Raw genomic sequence first — 18,577 nt, forward strand, 5'->3', positions numbered from 1 at the left:
CATGTGACATTTCTACCCACACATGGCAGCTCTGTGGCAGCTCTGCACCTTTACTTTGACTCTGACTTTGACTCTGACTATTTAAATACTACTCCTTGATCAATCATGTCGCAGTTGATTGAGACTTTCCAGAGTATTGGCCTCAGTGAAGCCAAAGCCAAGGATACCATCAAGAACACTGCTCTCTCAAACACCCTCAAGGGGCTGATACTACAGGTGCAATAATTATCATACACCTAGTACCTATACTTTTATATTGATATTCAGGCCCAGCAAAAGCTGAATGACTCCAAGGTGACCAAGCCAATGGGTAACCTGTTGTATCACATGGCAACACGGTTTAAGGGTTCAGAGACAAGATCAGCATTCATTGTAGATTACATATGCAGTGAGAAACTGACGTCTGAGCCACAGCTGGCAGGTACACACTAGCCTTTGATTACTGAACGATATAAATTTTTCGAGGCTACGTTGTACAGTACAAATTGTGCTGTATATTTTCAATTGGTGCTTTAGAGTGAGGCATCAATTCAGACAATTTAATACGATAGTGATAGGCGTGGTGCTGCCGAACAGAGCAAGATTCTGCTTTAGACGTATCAGCCTTTGGGTTTAGATTGTGACTATACATGTACATGTAGTTGGGTCGAGGTTACAGAACGATAATTCATTTTAACTAAACGCTGTATACTTGGTTTATCCTGCAGCTGCCCTGGAGTTTCTCAAGACCCACCCGGTGGACCCCATCGACACCACAGCCTTCGAGCAGTGCTGTGGAGTGGGTGTGGTCATTTCTCAGGAGGAAATTACTCAGTGTGTGAGTGCTGGGCTCATTACTGAGGCTCACAGTACAATAAGTATTGATTTGCCATAAAAGAAAACCCTTAGGAATACTGTATGTAAATCTGTAAAGTATGTATGATTTGCTTTACCGTTAATTGGAGACAACTTTGCTCTAGTAGTGAGGTACATTGTAGAAAAAATGCAAACCCTGAGTGTGACACTTTACGGACTAGATTGCTTCAATCCATATTGCCTGTTCATTCTGACACCAGATGATAACTCCATTGTACAGGTGCAAGAAGCGATTGAAGCCAGCCGAGCTGAGCTCCTTGAACGAAGGTACACATTCCCCGTAGGAAAACTAATGGGTGAGTGTACATCATGTTACATAGCTGAATTTGCAGCATACTTGAATATAGGCCCAATACTTTTGGTGAAGGATTTTTTACTTTATGCTGTACCCTGCCCATGCACTCTGCAGCTCTTTGATTTACTGTCATCTGCAGGTGCTGTGAAGGACCAACTGAAGTGGGCTGATGGGAAATTGGTCAAGTCTACTATTGAGCAGCAGGTGGCCAATCACTTCTTCCTTGCCGCTTTTTACATGCAACTGATTTATGTACTTATAGGTTGAAGCTTTGCTTGGCCCGAAAACTGTTGAAGACTCAAAACCATCAAAAGGAAAAGTATGTTTAAAATGCTGTAGGATTTTATTGCTGACATAATTATATACATTGTACTGTGACGCATAATTATGTGGACTGGTTGTGGGAGCTACATGTGTCCTCAGGGTACAACAAAAACAAGTTATAGTTATAATACGGGTACGAGGGACGTATGGCATATATTGTACTGAAGCCAGCCCCGATGGCTGAGTGCAATATAATTATGCTATGCATCCCGAGTACACGTAGTTTATATCCCGAGGTCGTAGAAATGTAACTTTCATATAGCAACCTCGATAGCAACACAATACAAACACAAAACAAAAATGACAGAGACGTCTCCAAAAGTAGCTCCATCTCTTCTAGACGATGTAGTCATTGGTCCAGTTCGTCCAGCGTTCAACCTTGGCATGGACGAATGGTTGGACGCACAATGTTGGGACCAGTCTCTCCTGGACACGAAGCAAAACAGCCCCACTCCACTACTGCTGCAAAACAGCCCCACCCAACTACTGCTGCAAAACAGCTCCACCCTGGCACCATTGCTGCTAAACAGCCCCACCCCACAACCAAACCACCAAAGAAGAGACGCTCCAGCATCGAGCCCCAACCAAAAAAGAGCCGCTTCTCGGTGCTGAGTGAAGTGGAATTGAATGACTTGTCTAAGCCTGCATCCCGAGGAACACAGAATCATCTACAAAATGGGCCTTGGGGACAATTTTACACTATGGTTGAAAAACAGAAACTCTATTAAACAGTTCCGAACAGTGCCCCGAGTTTCTGCTGGAAGATATGAATTCAACTCAGCTAAACAAGTGGCTTTCTATATAATTATATTGCAGAGACAAGAAAAGTCAATGGAGACCCATAACCTCCATCATCACTTCACTTACTACTCGCTTGACTGCAGCGGTATATGAGAAGCCTTAAACCCGACAAGGCTCCTTATATCTTTACCAAAAATGACCCTTCATTCCAAAGGCTCCATCACACATGGACTCCGTCTACAGAAACCTTCGTGCAGGTTATGTCCAGTAACGTTCTACAGAAGTGTTCACTAAAGAAGACGAAAACAAACTTTGGCAGTGTGGCGTACTGGATGTTCAAGATCCTATAAGTTTGTTGCGTGCTGTTTTCCTTCAACAATGGCAAAACGTTCTGCTTGAAAGATGGTGAAGAGCACAGGGGTCTTCGTCTATCGCAGTTTAAACGCACCAAAAATGGTTATTCATACATCGAAAATGCATCGAAAAATCGATCTGGCGGTATCGCTCAACTTCACATAAGAAGCAAGACTGTCGAAATCTTTGATAATGCCGCAGCCGGTAATCGTTGCCATTGTCGACTCTTGGATCTGTACATTAGCAAACTACCAATGGAAGCTACAGAAAAGTCTATGTGCACCTAGTTGAGACCGTCAGGAACGAAACTACCTGGTACTACAGCATTCTGATTGGACAAAACAAGCTGTCACATATGGTGCATGACATGTGTAAACTTGGAAACATTTCAGGACACAAGACTAATCATAGTCTTAGAGCCACGGGTGCCACTGAATTGTACGCAGCTGAAGTTCCAGAGAAGATTATTCAGGAACGAACTGGACATCGTTCAATTGAAGGTCTAAGGTTGTATGAACGAACCAGTGACAAGAAGCATCAAGCAGATTCCAACAGTCTCTCTTCAACCTCAAGCTCAACATATCAGGCTCAAATTGCTAAACTTGACTGTTCCTCTCAAAACTTGGCTTTGAACACTTCAAGCTCTATTGTACCCAATATGACATACAACAACTGTCAAGTAAATATTAACTTCAACCAAGGATCAGCACCACCGGTTAACTTCATTTCCACTCCTAATCAACCCAGTGACAATCCTTTCCCGACGATGGATGATGTACTCGCATTCCTTAGAGACTGACTGCATTACTTAAAACAGGACATAACTGAACATGATAATTATACACTCGTATTTTTTGAGTATAATAATAATTATTAGCATGCATTCATCTCTGTATAACGTTTATTTGATTGAACAAACTGCATGCATGTGATACATTTATTTCTCCTTGTAATTAAGAATCTTTATTTGCCCCAGGCTTTTTGTGGTTAGTGCATTATGCTGCATATTGCACTTGGCAATCAACATAGCAACGGGATATAATGCTTGATTAATTGATATTAACTTGACAGAAATTATTAATGCATAACGTTCCATTCTTTGTTCCCTAGAAACGAGCAGCCCCCACCACTACTGCTGCTCAGAAGAAGCCAGAAAGAGTGACTCAGAGTCAGAAGGAAGAGGAAGACCCTCTACTGACAGGGGAGGCACTCAACTTCCACAAACCAGGTGAGCGGGGCTTCCTTTTTCTCTGCACAGTATACTTGTTCTATAAAATTGTATTGGACCACTGATATCCTACCACTGCATTAGAAGTTGAATTTTACATGTTTTACTATACTGGGCATCATGTACATGCGATGACGAGCACATAATAATTATTGTGAACTGTAGGAGAGAACTACAAGACAGAAGGCTACGTGGTCACCCCCAAGACCATGGAGCTGCTTCAAAAGCATCTCACCACTACTGGTGGAATGGTCATCACCAGATTCCCCCCTGAGCCCAATGGTATCCTGCACATAGGCCATGCCAAGGCCATCAACTTTAACTTCAAGTATGCCATTGCCCATGGCGGCGTCACTTACCTGAGGTACGATGACACAAACCCTGAGAGGGAGGAAGAGAGGTTTATCAGAGGCATCCAAGAAATGGTGGAGTGGCTAGGTGAGTCTGTTGGTGTTGTGTGGGGAGATCAGGTTGGAGGGGAGACTACAGGATGCATTTAATGTTATTTATCGATATATTGTACATTTACATACCTCTTACATTAAGTCTGCAATGCAATGAATGGTACCTTTTCTACATGTAGTCAATACAAAATTGTCCTCCAGTTTCTTAGTCAGCTGACCTATTACTGAACACCCACAGGTTACAAGCCATGGAAAGTGACCTTCTCGTCAGACAACTTTCAACAGCTGTATAACTGGGCAGTGGAACTCATTAAAAAGTACCTTCTATTGTTACTAATAATTATGCATGTAGCTGAAGTAATCTTTCTAAGCATATACATGTACCCACCTTAAAATTGTGTAGTATACGTACGTGTTACCGATGTGTTTACCGTAAATAATAAAAATTTATGTAACTAGCTCAGTGTACCTCTTTCTACAGAGGCCATGCGTACGTGTGTCACCAGCGTCACGAGGAGATCAAAGGTCACAGTCCGCCACCCAGCCCCTGGAGGGAGCGACCCATAGAGGAGTCACTACAGCTCTTTGAGGTGAGCCACACGGGAGGGCTCATACAGAGAGGGTATTGCTGAATATGGTTGTCGATTCTTAGTCTACGTACGTTCCGAAAGTTTTGACAGAGGTGGCCAGAAGATGATTAGATACATGTACGTAGCATTTTGTGTGCTGTGCGTCTCTGATGTTCTATGTTCTATGCTCTGATGTTCTATGCGGTCAGTCTATGCTTAAAACGTTGGTTTGTACATTAATGTGCAGGATATGCGCAGAGGAAAGTTTGAGGAAGGAGAGGTAAGTACAATTATCCATCATGAGCTGCCTGTATCCTCTCTAGAAATATACTTCTTAACACTCTTTTTTTTTCCCCAGGCCACTCTGCGTATGAAAATGACCCTGGAGGATGGAAAGCAGGACCCGGTGGCATACAGGATCAAGTACACCCCTCACCCCCACGCAGGTGACAAGTGGTGCGTCTACCCTACCTATGACTACACCCACTGTCTGTGTGACTCCATTGAGAACATCACTCACTCACTCTGCACCAAGGAGTTCCAGGCAAGGTGAGCCATGCGTATAGTGGTATAGTGGTGAATGAGTAGGATTTACGATAAAAGATTTGTTATTATTAGTGTATCAATAATTATGTAGGTGTACATAATTATATCACTATGTGCATGCACTGTATGTGACCGCCTTGTCATAATTATGCCAACCTTGGATATCATAGCACTCCTACTGTACATAGCTCTCTAGCCTTCTTCTATAGACAGTTGGGATGGATTTGTCTGCCAATGTACATGTACATGTAGTACGTACATGCATGACAACACAATTATGTCTCTAATGTATACTAGTAGCACACCCTCCCTCCAAGTTATCCTTATAGCAAATTCTGGCTTCCAAAAGTAAGCTATTTGTACATTAACCTGAAATACATGTATACTACGTATCAATCCCTCTTCAGACGCTCCTCCTACTATTGGCTGTGCAATGCGTTGAACATCTACTGCCCTGTGCAGTGGGAGTATGGTCGTCTTAACCTTCTCTACACTGTGGTCTCCAAAAGGAAGATCCAGCGTCTCATAGAGCACAAAGTGGTGGCAGACTGGGACGACCCACGGCTCTTCACGCTTACCGCTCTCAGGAGGAGGGGCTTCCCAGCAGAGGCCATCAATGCTTTCTGTGCCAAAGTGAGGTTTATTGCTGGGTAATGATCATGCAATACAATGGATGGGGAGATTTTCGGCCCTTTTTATGGGATCTCATTTGGAGAGAACTGTCTGCCAAAGTCACCGCATACTTGTAGTTATTTGACTAACCCTTCAGTACCTGTATTTTGCTTCACATTAAGCTGATTGCGTGGTGTGTGTTGTGGTCTAGGTAGGTGTGACCATGTCTCTGGTGGTGATCCATCCTGACATGCTGGAGTCTTGTGTCAGGGACAACCTCAACAAGAATGCTACCAGGTGAGTGAGAGCTGGTACGGCCATTGCAGGGCCCTGTATAAGCCCTGCTTAACAACTTATCCTGATATGCCTGCTTACAGTAGAACCTCGATTATTCGGCCCTCGATTATCCAGCTTGGCAATTTTCTCTATGATTTGCTACCATGGAGACATGCATGCTTATCTTCTACACTACCACATGCACTAAATTTGCACTGCTGTTGTGAGTGGATCAAGGTGTGGTTTATGTATTCGATTATCATTTATTTGGCCTGCCTCTGGAACTAAGGTGTCCAGATAATCGAGGTTCTACTGTATCCACTTTAGCTTTGTCTCCACGCCCACTTCCTCTCCTTGTTAATTGCTTGGTCGAAGCCTGTAGAAGAGGCTAGCTATTCACTCTCCTTGAATCCTGGATGTACTTAACGTATACATAGAATAGATGCGGTTGGTATACAAGTACATGTCAGTTGCGTCCCTCCCTTAAATACAGGGTGATGGCAGTTTTGGATCCAGTTCGAGTGGTCATACTAAACCTCTCCTCAGCTGATGTGAGTTGCCCTATACAGTAACGCCATACTGTACACGTGTACATGATTGCACTGAATAAGTACAGTCTGTCTTATTTATGTTCACCTGCATTGAGCCACCTTCCTCCCCTATCCAGACCACAGAGCTGGAGGTGCCCAACATTCCCCAGTGTCCGGAGAATGGTAACCACATGGTGACCTTTGATCCCACAGATCTGTACATTGACAGAGCCGACTTCAAAGAGGTGACAAAAACAATTATTACAGCGTTACTCTACCCCGATCAATGTCTTGGAAAGTTTTCAGCACGAAATTAGTAGTCGTATATGTGTATCAAAGTTCTGCTCAAAAGCATCCGTTATGATCGCTCTCCACTGGTTTAATAGTGATTTTGATGTTAAAGAGTAAACACAAAAGCTAAGAAGCTTGAACTTGCACGTTGGCTGCATGGCTACCAAGCTACATGCAGCCTTTATTGCAGCTGTACCATGAACAATGTTGCTTCTTTGCTGATCCCAGCCCCAGAACATAGTATAGGGTTATGTTCGTATTTTTCGTATTGTAGAGCACAATCCAAAAATAAAACTACGAAATAAGGTACCTATCCTGTACGAATGTTTAGAATTAGTTCATACGAAATTTGCTTCAACAAAAATTACCCGCTATACAGATCAGGAGTCGTATTTCTAAGACTCCAGTCTTCTTTGTTGACTTTGCTGTGATCATAGTGCACAGTGTATGTCTCATGCGCTACTAAATGTTCTCAGCATTCTTCTAGTTATACTTGCTGCTTAGCCATCTTCCATGCTCATGCATGCTGCATTTATTGTATAACAACTCCTCTGGTTTCTATTATTCATGTCAACAGCCGAGGGTTTAGCACTTCAGTGCTCTAGTTAATATTGTGGTCTGTATTGTTACAGTATGTACTGTTTGCAGGAGGTGGAGTCAGGATACCGTCGCTTAGCACCAGGGCAACCTGTGGGTCTTAGACACGCTGGCTATGTTATCACACTTGAAAAAGTGGTGAAGGTATGTTTCATTGCTCTCATCACTTGTGCATGTGTATACCCGGAGAACATAAGTATACATTCATTATGTATCTCCACTATTTGAATTCTGTGTGCTTGAATCCTCTCATGCATTTGTATTGTTAGGAGATCAATAATGTGTTAGTAGATGCCTATTAGGAATCATAGTCACTACCCCATTTCACTGCCATGTACAGGACGGCTCTGGTAAAGTGACAGAGCTTCATGTGACAGCTGCCAAGTCGAGTGATACCCCCAAACCTAAGGCCTTCATTCACTGGGTCTCCAAGCCACTCACCTGCTCTGTGCGTCTCTACTCCAGACTGTGAGTGTTGCATGGAAGTGCACACATTAATTATTATAGCCTTGGAAACATCCTCAATCAAGCGGGTATAATTATTTTATTTCAAGGGTATAAAATTAATGTTTACGGTTTTCGCTGATTATAAGCATGCATGTACCACAAACATTAATTCCGCGAATGTTTATATCCTGTGGCTTTCACACATGCTTACATGTACATGTACATGCATATTGTAGGTTCATTCACAAGAATCCTGAGGACCCCAACGAAGTGCCTGGAGGGTTCTGGACTGACATTGCACCTGTGAGTCGATCATTCACCACATACTATGTGGTGAATGAGCATCTCCCAGTGTATCTTACTTTTAAAGATAGTGCCCTGAATGCATAAGTACTCTCATGTTCCAAAGGCTTACCATAATAACCATTACCAAATTGACCTGGTTCCCACAAATCTGTTTTTTGTCGATCCCAATTATATCTAGCCCTTCCCCTGCACAGAACTCTTTGGAGGTGCTAGACGGTGCTCTAGTGGAGAGGAGTGTGTCTGGAGCACCGGCCCTCACCAAATATCAGTTTGAGAGGGTGGGCTACTTCTGTGTCGACATTGACTCCACTAAAGATACGGTAAGCCAGCTGCTACACTATAATTAACTAATTGTCATCCATGTTTATGTTTATAGCCTTTATAAAGAGTAGATATAAAGAGTATTATACATACAGCTAGTGAATAAATAACTGTCATGTATATATTATGGCTTGAAAACAAGCTATTATTATCGTTAGAAGGTGACCTCCTTTGCAGGCCTTCCTTTTTCTGTTCTTTAATTGTCACAATTGATAGTTTTTATGATAAAATACGGGACGAATTGGAGGAACAAAGAAAGAAGGAAGGAAGAGAAAAGGGAGCTGCAGAGCCTGCCTTGCTAAGTCGCGTGAAAATGGACGTGGGAAGTCACTATAGCTGGGCGGAGCCTGGCAGGGTAAAACGCTACAGCATGCCTACAGACTTTCACATAAAAGTTGTATCATCATAGATTAGATAGTACGCCAGAAAAAGTTTGGAGACATAATTATCGTACGAGGTAGTAAAGACTATACATCTACGTTTAGCTCAATTGTTTTCTGAGTTCAAAGCAGACCCATGCACTTGACTAGAGTGTTTATACATAACGAGCAGCTTTCTAGTCCCTAACCAGCTTTAGCTTGTCCCTACAGCCTTTTCAAAGCTCCCAAGATTCATTTGCATCAAGAAATGACTCAGAGAGCATACATACCTGGCAATCGAAACCTCCCAAGGAAGACCACCTCTCTATAACGGCCAAAAGGCTGTTCCCCGGCCAATGGTGTCCGTTGTATGGAGATGATTCCACTGTAGTCTTTCATACTTCCTCTTGTAGATCTACTGACTACAGGTGTCACGAAGTCTATATACAGTGGAACCTCCATAAAACGGACACCATTGGGGAACAGCCTTTTGGCCGTTATAGAGAGGTGGTCTTCCTTGGGAGGTTTCGTTTGCCAGCTACGTATTTTCTATGAGTCATTTCTTGCTGCAAATGAATCTTGGGGCTTTGCTAACTGCTTCTTTAGCTCATACAATCTTTGAAAAGGCTGTAGAGACAAGCTACAGCCAGGTTTTCACGATTGTGCAAAATAATGCTATCTCAGCAATAATTTTCTGCTAATTCTGGGTGTGGCTGTCCGTTCTGGGAAGGTTATTTTCCATTGCTAAAGCTAGTTTGGGGACTAGAAAGCTGCTCGTTATACGGAGTAGAGAGGTGGTCGCTCCTGAGAGGTTGCTTTACATTGAAGTCATTGTAGTTTCAATCCGGACCTGAGCTCTTGGCCGTTATATAGCGTGTGGTTGCTCCTTGGAGGTGGTCGTTAATGGAGGTTCCACTGTATACGTTACTTGAATTCTACTGTAGATATTTGTTCCTCCAGTTCTTTTTTTTTTATTGTGCACATACCAGTAGTGGTGGTCCTGAAATAATCATTAAACAATGGCTATAATTTTTGTTGTGACAAAGAGTTGACATTGAAATGTACCTATGATTGTACAGATGGTCTTCAATAGGACTGTGTCATTGAAAGAAGACTCCGGAAAAAACTAATGATACACAATTCGAAGAGTTTAATTATTGTTATACTGTTAATTTTTGTAACAATTCATTGCATATAAGTTGAAAAGCTTGAATGTTGTAGTGAAGGAAAAATTAATATAATCACACGAATTGCATATAAATGCTGGGTTTTAATAATTATACTGATGAAAGCAATAAAAACGTGCGTAATTATGAATGCTAGGAGCTAGTCTTTTACATGCAGTTGAGAAAAATTAATCACACCGTAGTTTCCCTTCTCTTGTTATCTTTATCAAAGGGATTTGAGTAGGCAGATGTGAAGGACAACTCGGACACATTGTCATCAGCTGCAGCCTCAGACTCTGTCGGCTCACTCAGCACTGGATCAGTCTGAGACGAATGCTTCCTACTATGTGTGACTAGTGTAGAGAGCTCTCTCGTCTCTTCCAGGGAGTGTAGTCTCACTCGCTCGTGTCCGCCTCTTTGCGGTGGCTCAATGTCCACTGCAGTCATGCTTACTGGGGAGTATCTTCTATTGCGAGCAGCTGGTTCAATGGTTACTGTGTGCTCGTTTGTATTGGTGGAAAAGTGCCGACTTCGGGTGTCCTCCATGGATTGATTGAGCTCTTCGTTAAATAGGTTTGTGGTGAAAACTCCTGGTGATCTGGTGCTCTCAGTGTAGATGCTGGATGACTCGGAGATGCGCCTTGGCTGTGGCGGGGTGCTCTGTGAGAACAACAGACACAAAAATTAGCACGTCCATGTCGTCTTCTCTTTATAATTTATAATTATAGCCTATATATGTGTGCGGTGCTAAAAGTATTTAAAGCACACGTACGCGCACATTATGGAGGGTGAAAAATTAGTTTATGGGACTCACTGGTGTAGGGGGTAAGTCAACAAACTCAAAGTCGGAAGGGTTTCTCGTAAGCAAGTCAGAGCCAACATCAGGTACAATTCTCAGACCAGCCTAGATAAACAATTATAGCGTAAAGACAAATATTATTGCAGTGAGAGGCATTCATTAAAATCCAAATTTATGCGCAGTACCAACTATAATTAATGCCTAGCCTCGATTCAAGGCTGATTAAAATACGGCCTGGTGCCTTTGCAGGGGTGATAGTGCGCATGCGCTTCAAATTACCCAGAATATGGGTAATCGTACCACGAACGTAAAACCATACCGGAAATTAGTCCGTTTACTAAGAATATGTTCCGTAATACTTTGTCTCTACGACTGAGTTCTGTGAAGCTGTGGCTTATGCCGTTTAGAAGGCTTGAACACTAGTTTTAAGACAGAAGAGGTTGTCTTTGCGAGTAGCAGTTTGAGGCACCATACGCTTCCCATAGCCTGTACAGATACAAGGTAAGACATCCTGACCATACAACCGTTATAGAGGTAGATGAGAGCCTCTTCTGGCTTCAGACTAGTGTGAAAGCCTTCTGGAACAATGCAATAGAGAGCTAAGCTGATGTACAAAGATAGAAAACAGATGAGAGAAAGAAAAAAGGGGATTCCACAGATTCTGGTGAATAAACTAACGCATGCGCACTATCACCATGCAATAGGTACCAGGCCGTATTTTAATCGGCCTGAAATCGAGGCTAATTACTTACCATCATAATTATTATCTCATAATTATTTTGTATTGAAGAATATTGTAAAGGCACGAGAAATAGGCGAGGAAAGACACAACAATGTATGAGAGAGTTTAGACACAATGTATGAACTAATTTTTAAACGGGTTATATCATGTAGCCTTGCATTGCTTGTTACTCGTGCTATCAGGAGTGCATGAATATTCACACACTCGTGGTGCTATTACCATACTGTTAATTATACGGAGAGTACATGTACGTATATTATAGGTGCATGTGCAATGGCAGGTAATCTGGTTATAATTATATTCAGCAGTTAGTGCATGCTCTAAATACCACACTATTTTCTACTGCTGTATTATTTGCAACATACAGTTTATGCACATCATGTATATACAACAGTTACTATAATTATGTAACATGGACTTGGACACGAACTATGTGCTTAGAGCTAATACACACACCTTCAGCACTCTCCTGTTCTTGCCGTGGAAGAGCTCTAGTACCTTCCTCCTCTTATGGATGTAGCCCCTCCACACCCTCTGCACCAGCAGGGCCGCATATTCCTGTCCCACTGTGTGGACTGCATGCAAGCACAAAATGACGTGTTTAGGCCTCTGTACCACAATTAGAACAAGCTAGCTATATTATTACTATATATACACACTGAGGTAAGGCTGGTGTGGGAGCGCATCGATCATCTTCATCACGTTGGAATCCAGTCACCCGATAACACAACACTATAGCTATTAATATAATGATATTTTACAAATAAGCGAATTAGTTTTTAATTTAGCGTATTGGGCGTGGGTACTATGTCAATGACGTATGTTTGCCGCTGGGCTTTTATATTTTAAATTTGGCAACCTTCGGTAAAATTAAAAGGCTTACCAACATTTCCCGTCATATGGTATACACACTAGTCTAGACGTGAGTGCCTATTCTCAGTGCGGACTGAGACTGAGATTTATGTATCACCTACTTCACTACAAATCAGTACCTGTACACTTACCATTCTCGGTTGCTAAGACCTCATCAATTTTTTTGGATGGCATAGTGGGAAATAGAATGCTCAGCTTGTTCTTGAACTCATAGTTACACTTCCGAGCACATTCCGGACACCCTATACAGGCCGGGGAAAATCATCGCAGTAACAAAAGATTACCACAAGATCTACGCGTTTATTGTAGCTCTTGCACCTGTGCATGCATGCTACATTGCACCTACATGCATGCTACATTGCACCTACATGCATGCTACATTGCACCTACATGCATGCACCTTAGTATTCGCAGACCAATACAACTTTAGCAGATGGAAAAAAGGATTTATTGAGCAAATTGGTTGGCTATTAACTGTGGGCTAGGTATAAGAATGCCATACGCCTCTTGCTAAATCAATTTTGATCAAAAAACTGTTGCCCTGTTGAAATACACATGTAAAAAATAAAACAAATGTATGTTGGTACCTGAGCAATGTATTTTGAGTGATGTTCTAACAAGTGCGAGCAGTGTTGCATTGAAGGACACATAGAGCACCCTCCTCCCTCCATCCTCCTCACGCGTTGACGTGGGCATATTCATCATCATCATTTTCTGAGTAATTCGATCAGCACAGTATCATTAGCAGATGAGGAGTTCTCTACCTATTATAGCTAGACCTGCCCTGCATGCATGCGGTACGTCTTTGTTCTCGGGTACCTTGCAGGTTTAAGATGAAAATGTATAGCTACATTATTCAGCTTGCTAAATTTCCTGACGCAACTAAGCTGCATGGTGTTAGCTCAGGCTGAGTGAGGGAATTTGGTGTAGTTGAGTAATCTAATGTGCCACATTAATTTTGTTTGGAGAAGCCATCAACTGTAAACATGAGTGTGAGTTCTATCATGGGTGTACGTTCCCTTGCCTTGTATGCTTGCAGTTCTGGACAGAGTCTGCCCCAGCCAACGGGAGGGTTACACTCTCTCATCAGTTCTAGCACTGTCCGGGACGGTAGAACACCCCTGCAGGCAATAGACATTGCACAAGCCCTCTTTTGTTACTTCCCAAGGATATGTACAGTGGATCACATTAATGTTAACTCCATGAAATAAGGAATTAGTTCTCGTTAATTGGAGCACCCAATTTGGCCCAACATGGGACACATCACTACGTATATTAACCTCTGAAATCAGGACAAACAATTTTAGAAACAGGACATTTTCCATAGGTTTCAGTGTGCACGTATGCTGATGTGCAACTGCACGTATACTATAGGATCAATGTGAAATCTTCACAGAAGGACAGCATTGCGAGGGTTTTTATGCAAGCAATAACAAACAACACAGTATATGCGAGAGGTGTTATGTAAAAAACAATTGTAACTTCCTGCTATGAGTGACTCACTGGGCTCTAGGGTCGTATCTGGACCACAGGTTGACAAAGACGTCCAGTTGATGGGCACCCAGAATGGACCTGTCTCGCACTATGTAGTCAAAATTGTCGATAACGATTGCCACAAGTAAGTTGAGGATCTGAGAAGAATGGTTGCCATTAAGCCATTACATGGCAATATAAAATGTACAATTGCTGCTGTTTAATAACTATGCTACAAAAGTAGTCTGGTGAGATTTCCTCCTTTTTGAAGTCTGCTCGCGAGACTACTAAACGACCTAATTACCACACCTACGTAGTATCTTAATCATGGCACATTCAAGTATATGAACACTGTTGCTCGAAGGACAACCTAACAGTTAAGAGTTGCTCACACGTACTACTAGTTGACAAGATCTATGTACTGTAGTACATGGAAAAAGTGCCTCAGAGGAAACTAGGTAACCTATAGTACCCCACGTATTGTAGTGACGGTATGTACATCTATATGTATTGAGGACAAGAAAAAGTGAGTTTGTGCCTACATACAGACACTGTTTTTATGGTGTCCATTTATAAGCCCTGAGGCATTTGTAGTACTACTACTACTACGCTCAGCTATTTTTAATTATTCTAAAGGGGATTGATGCTCACAATGATGGAGGATATGAAGTAGAACGTGGGGAAGAAGATATAGGCAAAGTCACTACCACATTTGGCTTCTCCCTCCAGCTCACAGTCTTGGCCCGGCACACAGCTCAGCATGATGTCCTGCCAGTTCTCACCGGTTGCCATTCTAGAGAGGAAAAGAACGACTCGGTAACACATACCATGTACACCTACCTACCTATCATGCACAAACATGTATAATATTTTTTTACACACTATAGTGTTGGTATACGTATATTAGTCATCTATAGACTTGCAAAGTCAATATTTTCCCATATACCTGATCATAACGAGCAGAGCTTGTGGGAAGTTGGCAAAGTTGTTGTAGACTGTAATCTCGGTCTCTTCCACCTCATCAATGGGTGCTCGCCGAATGTCACCAAACACCTGGCCAATCAGAGTGTGTGGGAGGGGAATAGAGTTTGTGCAATAATATCATATGTTACACTGCAACCAGGGTACCCTCAAAACAAGACTCTAATTATACTATTGTGTAAAACTTGGATGCCTCTGTGCAGATTTCACCTCTGTGAGGCTCTTCACTTGCAACCGATAACTTTAAAAAATGAGAGGCTAACACTAATAAAGAAAAGAAATGACTAAAGTTTATATGTGATTTGTGTTGTTGACCTTCATAATTTTGTCATAACTTTGTAATACTTCACAGTTTCAGATATTCAAAGCGCTAGCTTCTATCTATAATTATGCTAGAGCTGATAAGCTTCACTTCGCTAAAAGTTACATGTAGAAATCCATGGCATACTTAAATTGTTAACCACATAAAACATACATAAAGCCATAGTTGACCACACTTCCGGGGCCAAACTCAACGCAAAGATTTTAGTGGGCTCTTACGTACCTGCATTCCAATGACTGTGTACATGAAGAAGACAATCATTAGCAAGAATCCGACCCAGGGGAATATCTGGACGAAGTCAATATCATTCTCTCAAACAACAAGTTGAATTGACAATGGGATCACATATTATGATATTATCCTATGGATACTGAAGATTATCACGAGTCTGTGCCAGTAACTGCACGAGTGCCTGCAAGGCACGAGTGACAGTTACTAGGCACGGACGAGTGATAATCATCAGTATCCATGGGATAATGCATTTATTGCTTGGCAACCAAAATGCAGGTTGAATCTGCGCATGCGCAACATGCGGTTGCTTTATCAACCAGAAGAATGCGTAGCAACAAAATTGAGTTCTCCCAGTTGAAGACGAGTTTAAGAGAAAGAAAACAGCTAGAAAGACAAAGAAATAAGACTCTAGAACACCAAGAGAGCTTGCAGAAGGCTACTTAAAGATTTTGTAGAGAACAGACAAGAAAAAAAGACAAGAAAAACGTTGACAACCAGCAACCTGTTTTGAAAATGGATAGTTCTGGAAGGATAAACAGCATGTGCTTGCTTTCTATTATGCTCCAGTGTATCAGAAGAGGAAACATGCACCGCCGCTATAGCTGAAGGAAAGTGTGACAACCGTTTTTGAAGCCAAAACGACTTTATACAAGCCTGAACAGGCTTATATGGTGGTGCAGTACACTTCTACATGTGCAATACTCCGCTCAAAGCACCCACTCCCAACACTGATGCCTGTTTGATGCATTAAATATGAACACTGACAACCTCCTGACCCTCAGCTTCACTGCAAAAAGAGCACAGAAGTGATACAGAGCATCAGAAAACAAGAAAAGAGACTGATAAACATTGCAATGCATGATTATAAGTGTGTAAACTATGTTTTTCTTGTTCTCTCACTGCTGAAAATGTTTTATTCCAAATAATAATCACTTCCTAGTGTGCAATAACAAGTGTGCAATAATACTTCCGGGTGTGCAATATGGAAAAATATCTGCACAGTCGGTGATGAGTCGCTTCCTGTGCAATTTGAATGTAAAACGCTGATGTCAGCACTTATTAAAAAGCAATAAACGTAATTATATCAGTAGTTGGTCCTAACAGATGAAGAATGTGTTCATGATAGACAGCCTCTTTAGAACTACTGTAAGTGTTTACAAGTATATAATTATTGACTCACTTCTAGGGATTTGACGACAGTCCAGAGTATTAACCTAATGTTGGGGATGAAGCTGAGCAGTCTTAGCACACGAAACGAGCTTGTTATGAGGCTGTTCTCGTACATCTAGAAGGGGGGTGGGGGAAGCACAAGGCAAGTCTTATGTAGGGAGGCTTAATTGCATTCTGGTCACTTAACCCATGTACGTATTAAGTAAGATACGTACGTACGTACGTATATAAGAACACTTACAGGAAGTTTAAGTGATTCGACACTCTGAAAGATTAGCTCCAGGAGAGAGGCGACTGCTATGAGGCAATCAAACAAATTCCTCACACTCCTGAAGTATGTCTGCAAATAGGGGTGCACATAACTCATCATAGCGAGTATGAAAGCATCTGCTATGCATACGTGTTATTAACAGTGATAGGTTACTAAAGGTTGCAACAAAAGTTACTGTAAAAGCTCAAGTGGGTACTCATTAGGGACAAAATGAATTGAGTAAAGATAGATGACAGTAAACAAATAAGCGCAGGTAGTAAACTGACCGGTGGGGTGAGGACAATGATCTTCATGACAGCCTCAAACGCGAAGAACACAGTGAAAAAGATGTTGATGTAATAGACATTGTGATTTATGTTTTCATTCCCGTACATCTGTAGTAAAAAAGAAAAAAGTGAGAAGTTACCCAGAGTACAAAAGAGTTAATGAGGCTAACATATTGTGGGTCCATACCACATCTTCACTAACCACAAGAGCGAGCAGAATACAGTTGACAATCAGGGCAAAAACGATGATAAATTTTGATATGGCGTGGTTAACTATTGGAAGCATCTTTTCATGGAACTTGCGATGCAGCTCAAACTTTGGGACATACTGCCGGATAGGCTTGGCATTCAGAGCGAAGTACAGGCAGTTCCTCTGTAGGGGAAAGTGTGCAATTGAGTATACTTTTACCCTGTCACTTATCTTCTGTTCTGTTCTGTTCATTGTCACATAATTTATTAGAATAATTATACTGTACACTCGAACTATTACTACCACTAAGCAAGCTGTTGAAAGTGTCAATGGAGCTTTAATGAACCAAATAATATAAGGTTTCACTCACTACCTTGGTGGTACGTACATGTATAAATCACATAAACACAGTGACTATAATTATATATACACCAGGGTCACTCACTTCATTTTTGTTGAGCTTTGTCTCTCTGAATGTCTTCACTCCGTCTTCCTGAAAGGTCACAATGAGGAACCCAGTAAACAGCTGAGCCAGTATGAGCGCCATGACAATCATGTAGACAATAAAAAACACAGCTGCTAGGGGTGACTCAGTGCTACCAGGCACCTGCCCTTGAGGCGTCGATAAGTCTACAGGCTGGAAAGAGTTGAGTCCGGAATACATCACGCTGTAAGTGAGGAAGAGGAGATAGTACTAGCAACTGAAGTGTACATGCAATGCACACACATGAAGTAATACTGGCTGCTCCAAACAATGACTGATTAGTCTCTTGTGCTACTACTGAACACTTTCCCATAATTATTTGGTACAGTGCTATTTGTGTCAAAGTCCTGTACAAATACGTACACTACCATGTATGTACGTACATACTGCAGCGCTTAATGGCTATACAGTGGAGGTCCAACAGGCGCGGTGCAGCTCAACAATTAGGAAGCAATTAGCCTCTGATTGAACTCGGCAATAACGTTGTATGTGGGCGGATAATGTTCAATCAAAGACTAATTGCTGAACTACACCGTGCCTGTCGTACCTCCTCT

At 41.9% G+C, this 18,577-nt stretch overlaps 2 protein-coding genes across 3 annotated transcripts in view; one reads left to right on the top strand and one right to left on the bottom strand.

Annotated features, from left to right (window-relative positions):
- LOC135345947 (glutamine--tRNA ligase-like) lies at positions 1 to 10,268 on the top strand. Its single transcript, XM_064543402.1, has 21 exons — positions 1 to 216; positions 268 to 421; positions 708 to 817; positions 1,076 to 1,151; positions 1,290 to 1,354; positions 1,413 to 1,469; positions 3,680 to 3,797; positions 3,963 to 4,235; positions 4,440 to 4,518; positions 4,683 to 4,791; positions 5,018 to 5,050; positions 5,129 to 5,319; positions 5,724 to 5,949; positions 6,140 to 6,225; positions 6,698 to 6,755; positions 6,872 to 6,979; positions 7,674 to 7,766; positions 7,963 to 8,090; positions 8,306 to 8,372; positions 8,570 to 8,695; positions 10,135 to 10,268. The coding sequence occupies exons 1-21, from the start codon at positions 106 to 108 to the stop codon at positions 10,183 to 10,185; spliced, it is 2,319 nt and encodes a 772-aa protein (XP_064399472.1). The 5' UTR covers positions 1 to 105; the 3' UTR covers positions 10,186 to 10,268.
- LOC135345940 (voltage-dependent L-type calcium channel subunit alpha-1D-like) overlaps positions 10,196 to 18,577 on the bottom strand; it is a 21,458-nt gene continuing 13,076 nt past the window's right edge. For both annotated transcript variants that reach the window (XM_064543392.1, XM_064543393.1), the window contains 15 exons: positions 17,985 to 18,207; positions 17,552 to 17,722; positions 17,350 to 17,457; positions 17,054 to 17,152; positions 16,823 to 16,927; positions 15,634 to 15,699; positions 15,055 to 15,161; positions 14,760 to 14,901; positions 14,139 to 14,266; positions 13,660 to 13,756; positions 13,223 to 13,349; positions 12,767 to 12,877; positions 12,219 to 12,337; positions 11,036 to 11,125; positions 10,196 to 10,881 (listed from right to left, as the gene is read on the bottom strand). In XM_064543392.1, the coding sequence (XP_064399462.1) occupies positions 10,414 to 10,881; positions 11,036 to 11,125; positions 12,219 to 12,337; positions 12,767 to 12,877; positions 13,223 to 13,349; positions 13,660 to 13,756; positions 14,139 to 14,266; positions 14,760 to 14,901; positions 15,055 to 15,161; positions 15,634 to 15,699; positions 16,823 to 16,927; positions 17,054 to 17,152; positions 17,350 to 17,457; positions 17,552 to 17,722; positions 17,985 to 18,207 (2,161 nt within the window). In that variant the 3' untranslated portion in view covers positions 10,196 to 10,413. The remainder of the gene's footprint in view (positions 10,882 to 11,035; positions 11,126 to 12,218; positions 12,338 to 12,766; positions 12,878 to 13,222; positions 13,350 to 13,659; positions 13,757 to 14,138; positions 14,267 to 14,759; positions 14,902 to 15,054; positions 15,162 to 15,633; positions 15,700 to 16,822; positions 16,928 to 17,053; positions 17,153 to 17,349; positions 17,458 to 17,551; positions 17,723 to 17,984; positions 18,208 to 18,577) is intronic.

The sequence above is a fragment of the Halichondria panicea genome, chromosome 13 (genome assembly GCF_963675165.1).
Source record: "Halichondria panicea chromosome 13, odHalPani1.1, whole genome shotgun sequence".
NCBI lineage: Eukaryota > Metazoa > Porifera > Demospongiae > Suberitida > Halichondriidae > Halichondria > Halichondria panicea.

Bases quoted from the DNA above. Each gene is read 5' to 3' on its own strand.
- LOC135345947 (XM_064543402.1), top strand. From the start codon at position 106: ATGTCGCAGTTGATTGAGACTTTCCAGAGTATTGGCCTCAGTGAAGCC. The intron at 1,470-3,679 runs GTATGTTTAAAA...TTTGTTCCCTAG, and splicing joins CAAAACCATCAAAAGGAAAA to AAACGAGCAGCCCCCACCAC. The intron at 8,091-8,305 runs GTGAGTGTTGCA...TGCATATTGTAG, and splicing joins GTGCGTCTCTACTCCAGACT to GTTCATTCACAAGAATCCTG.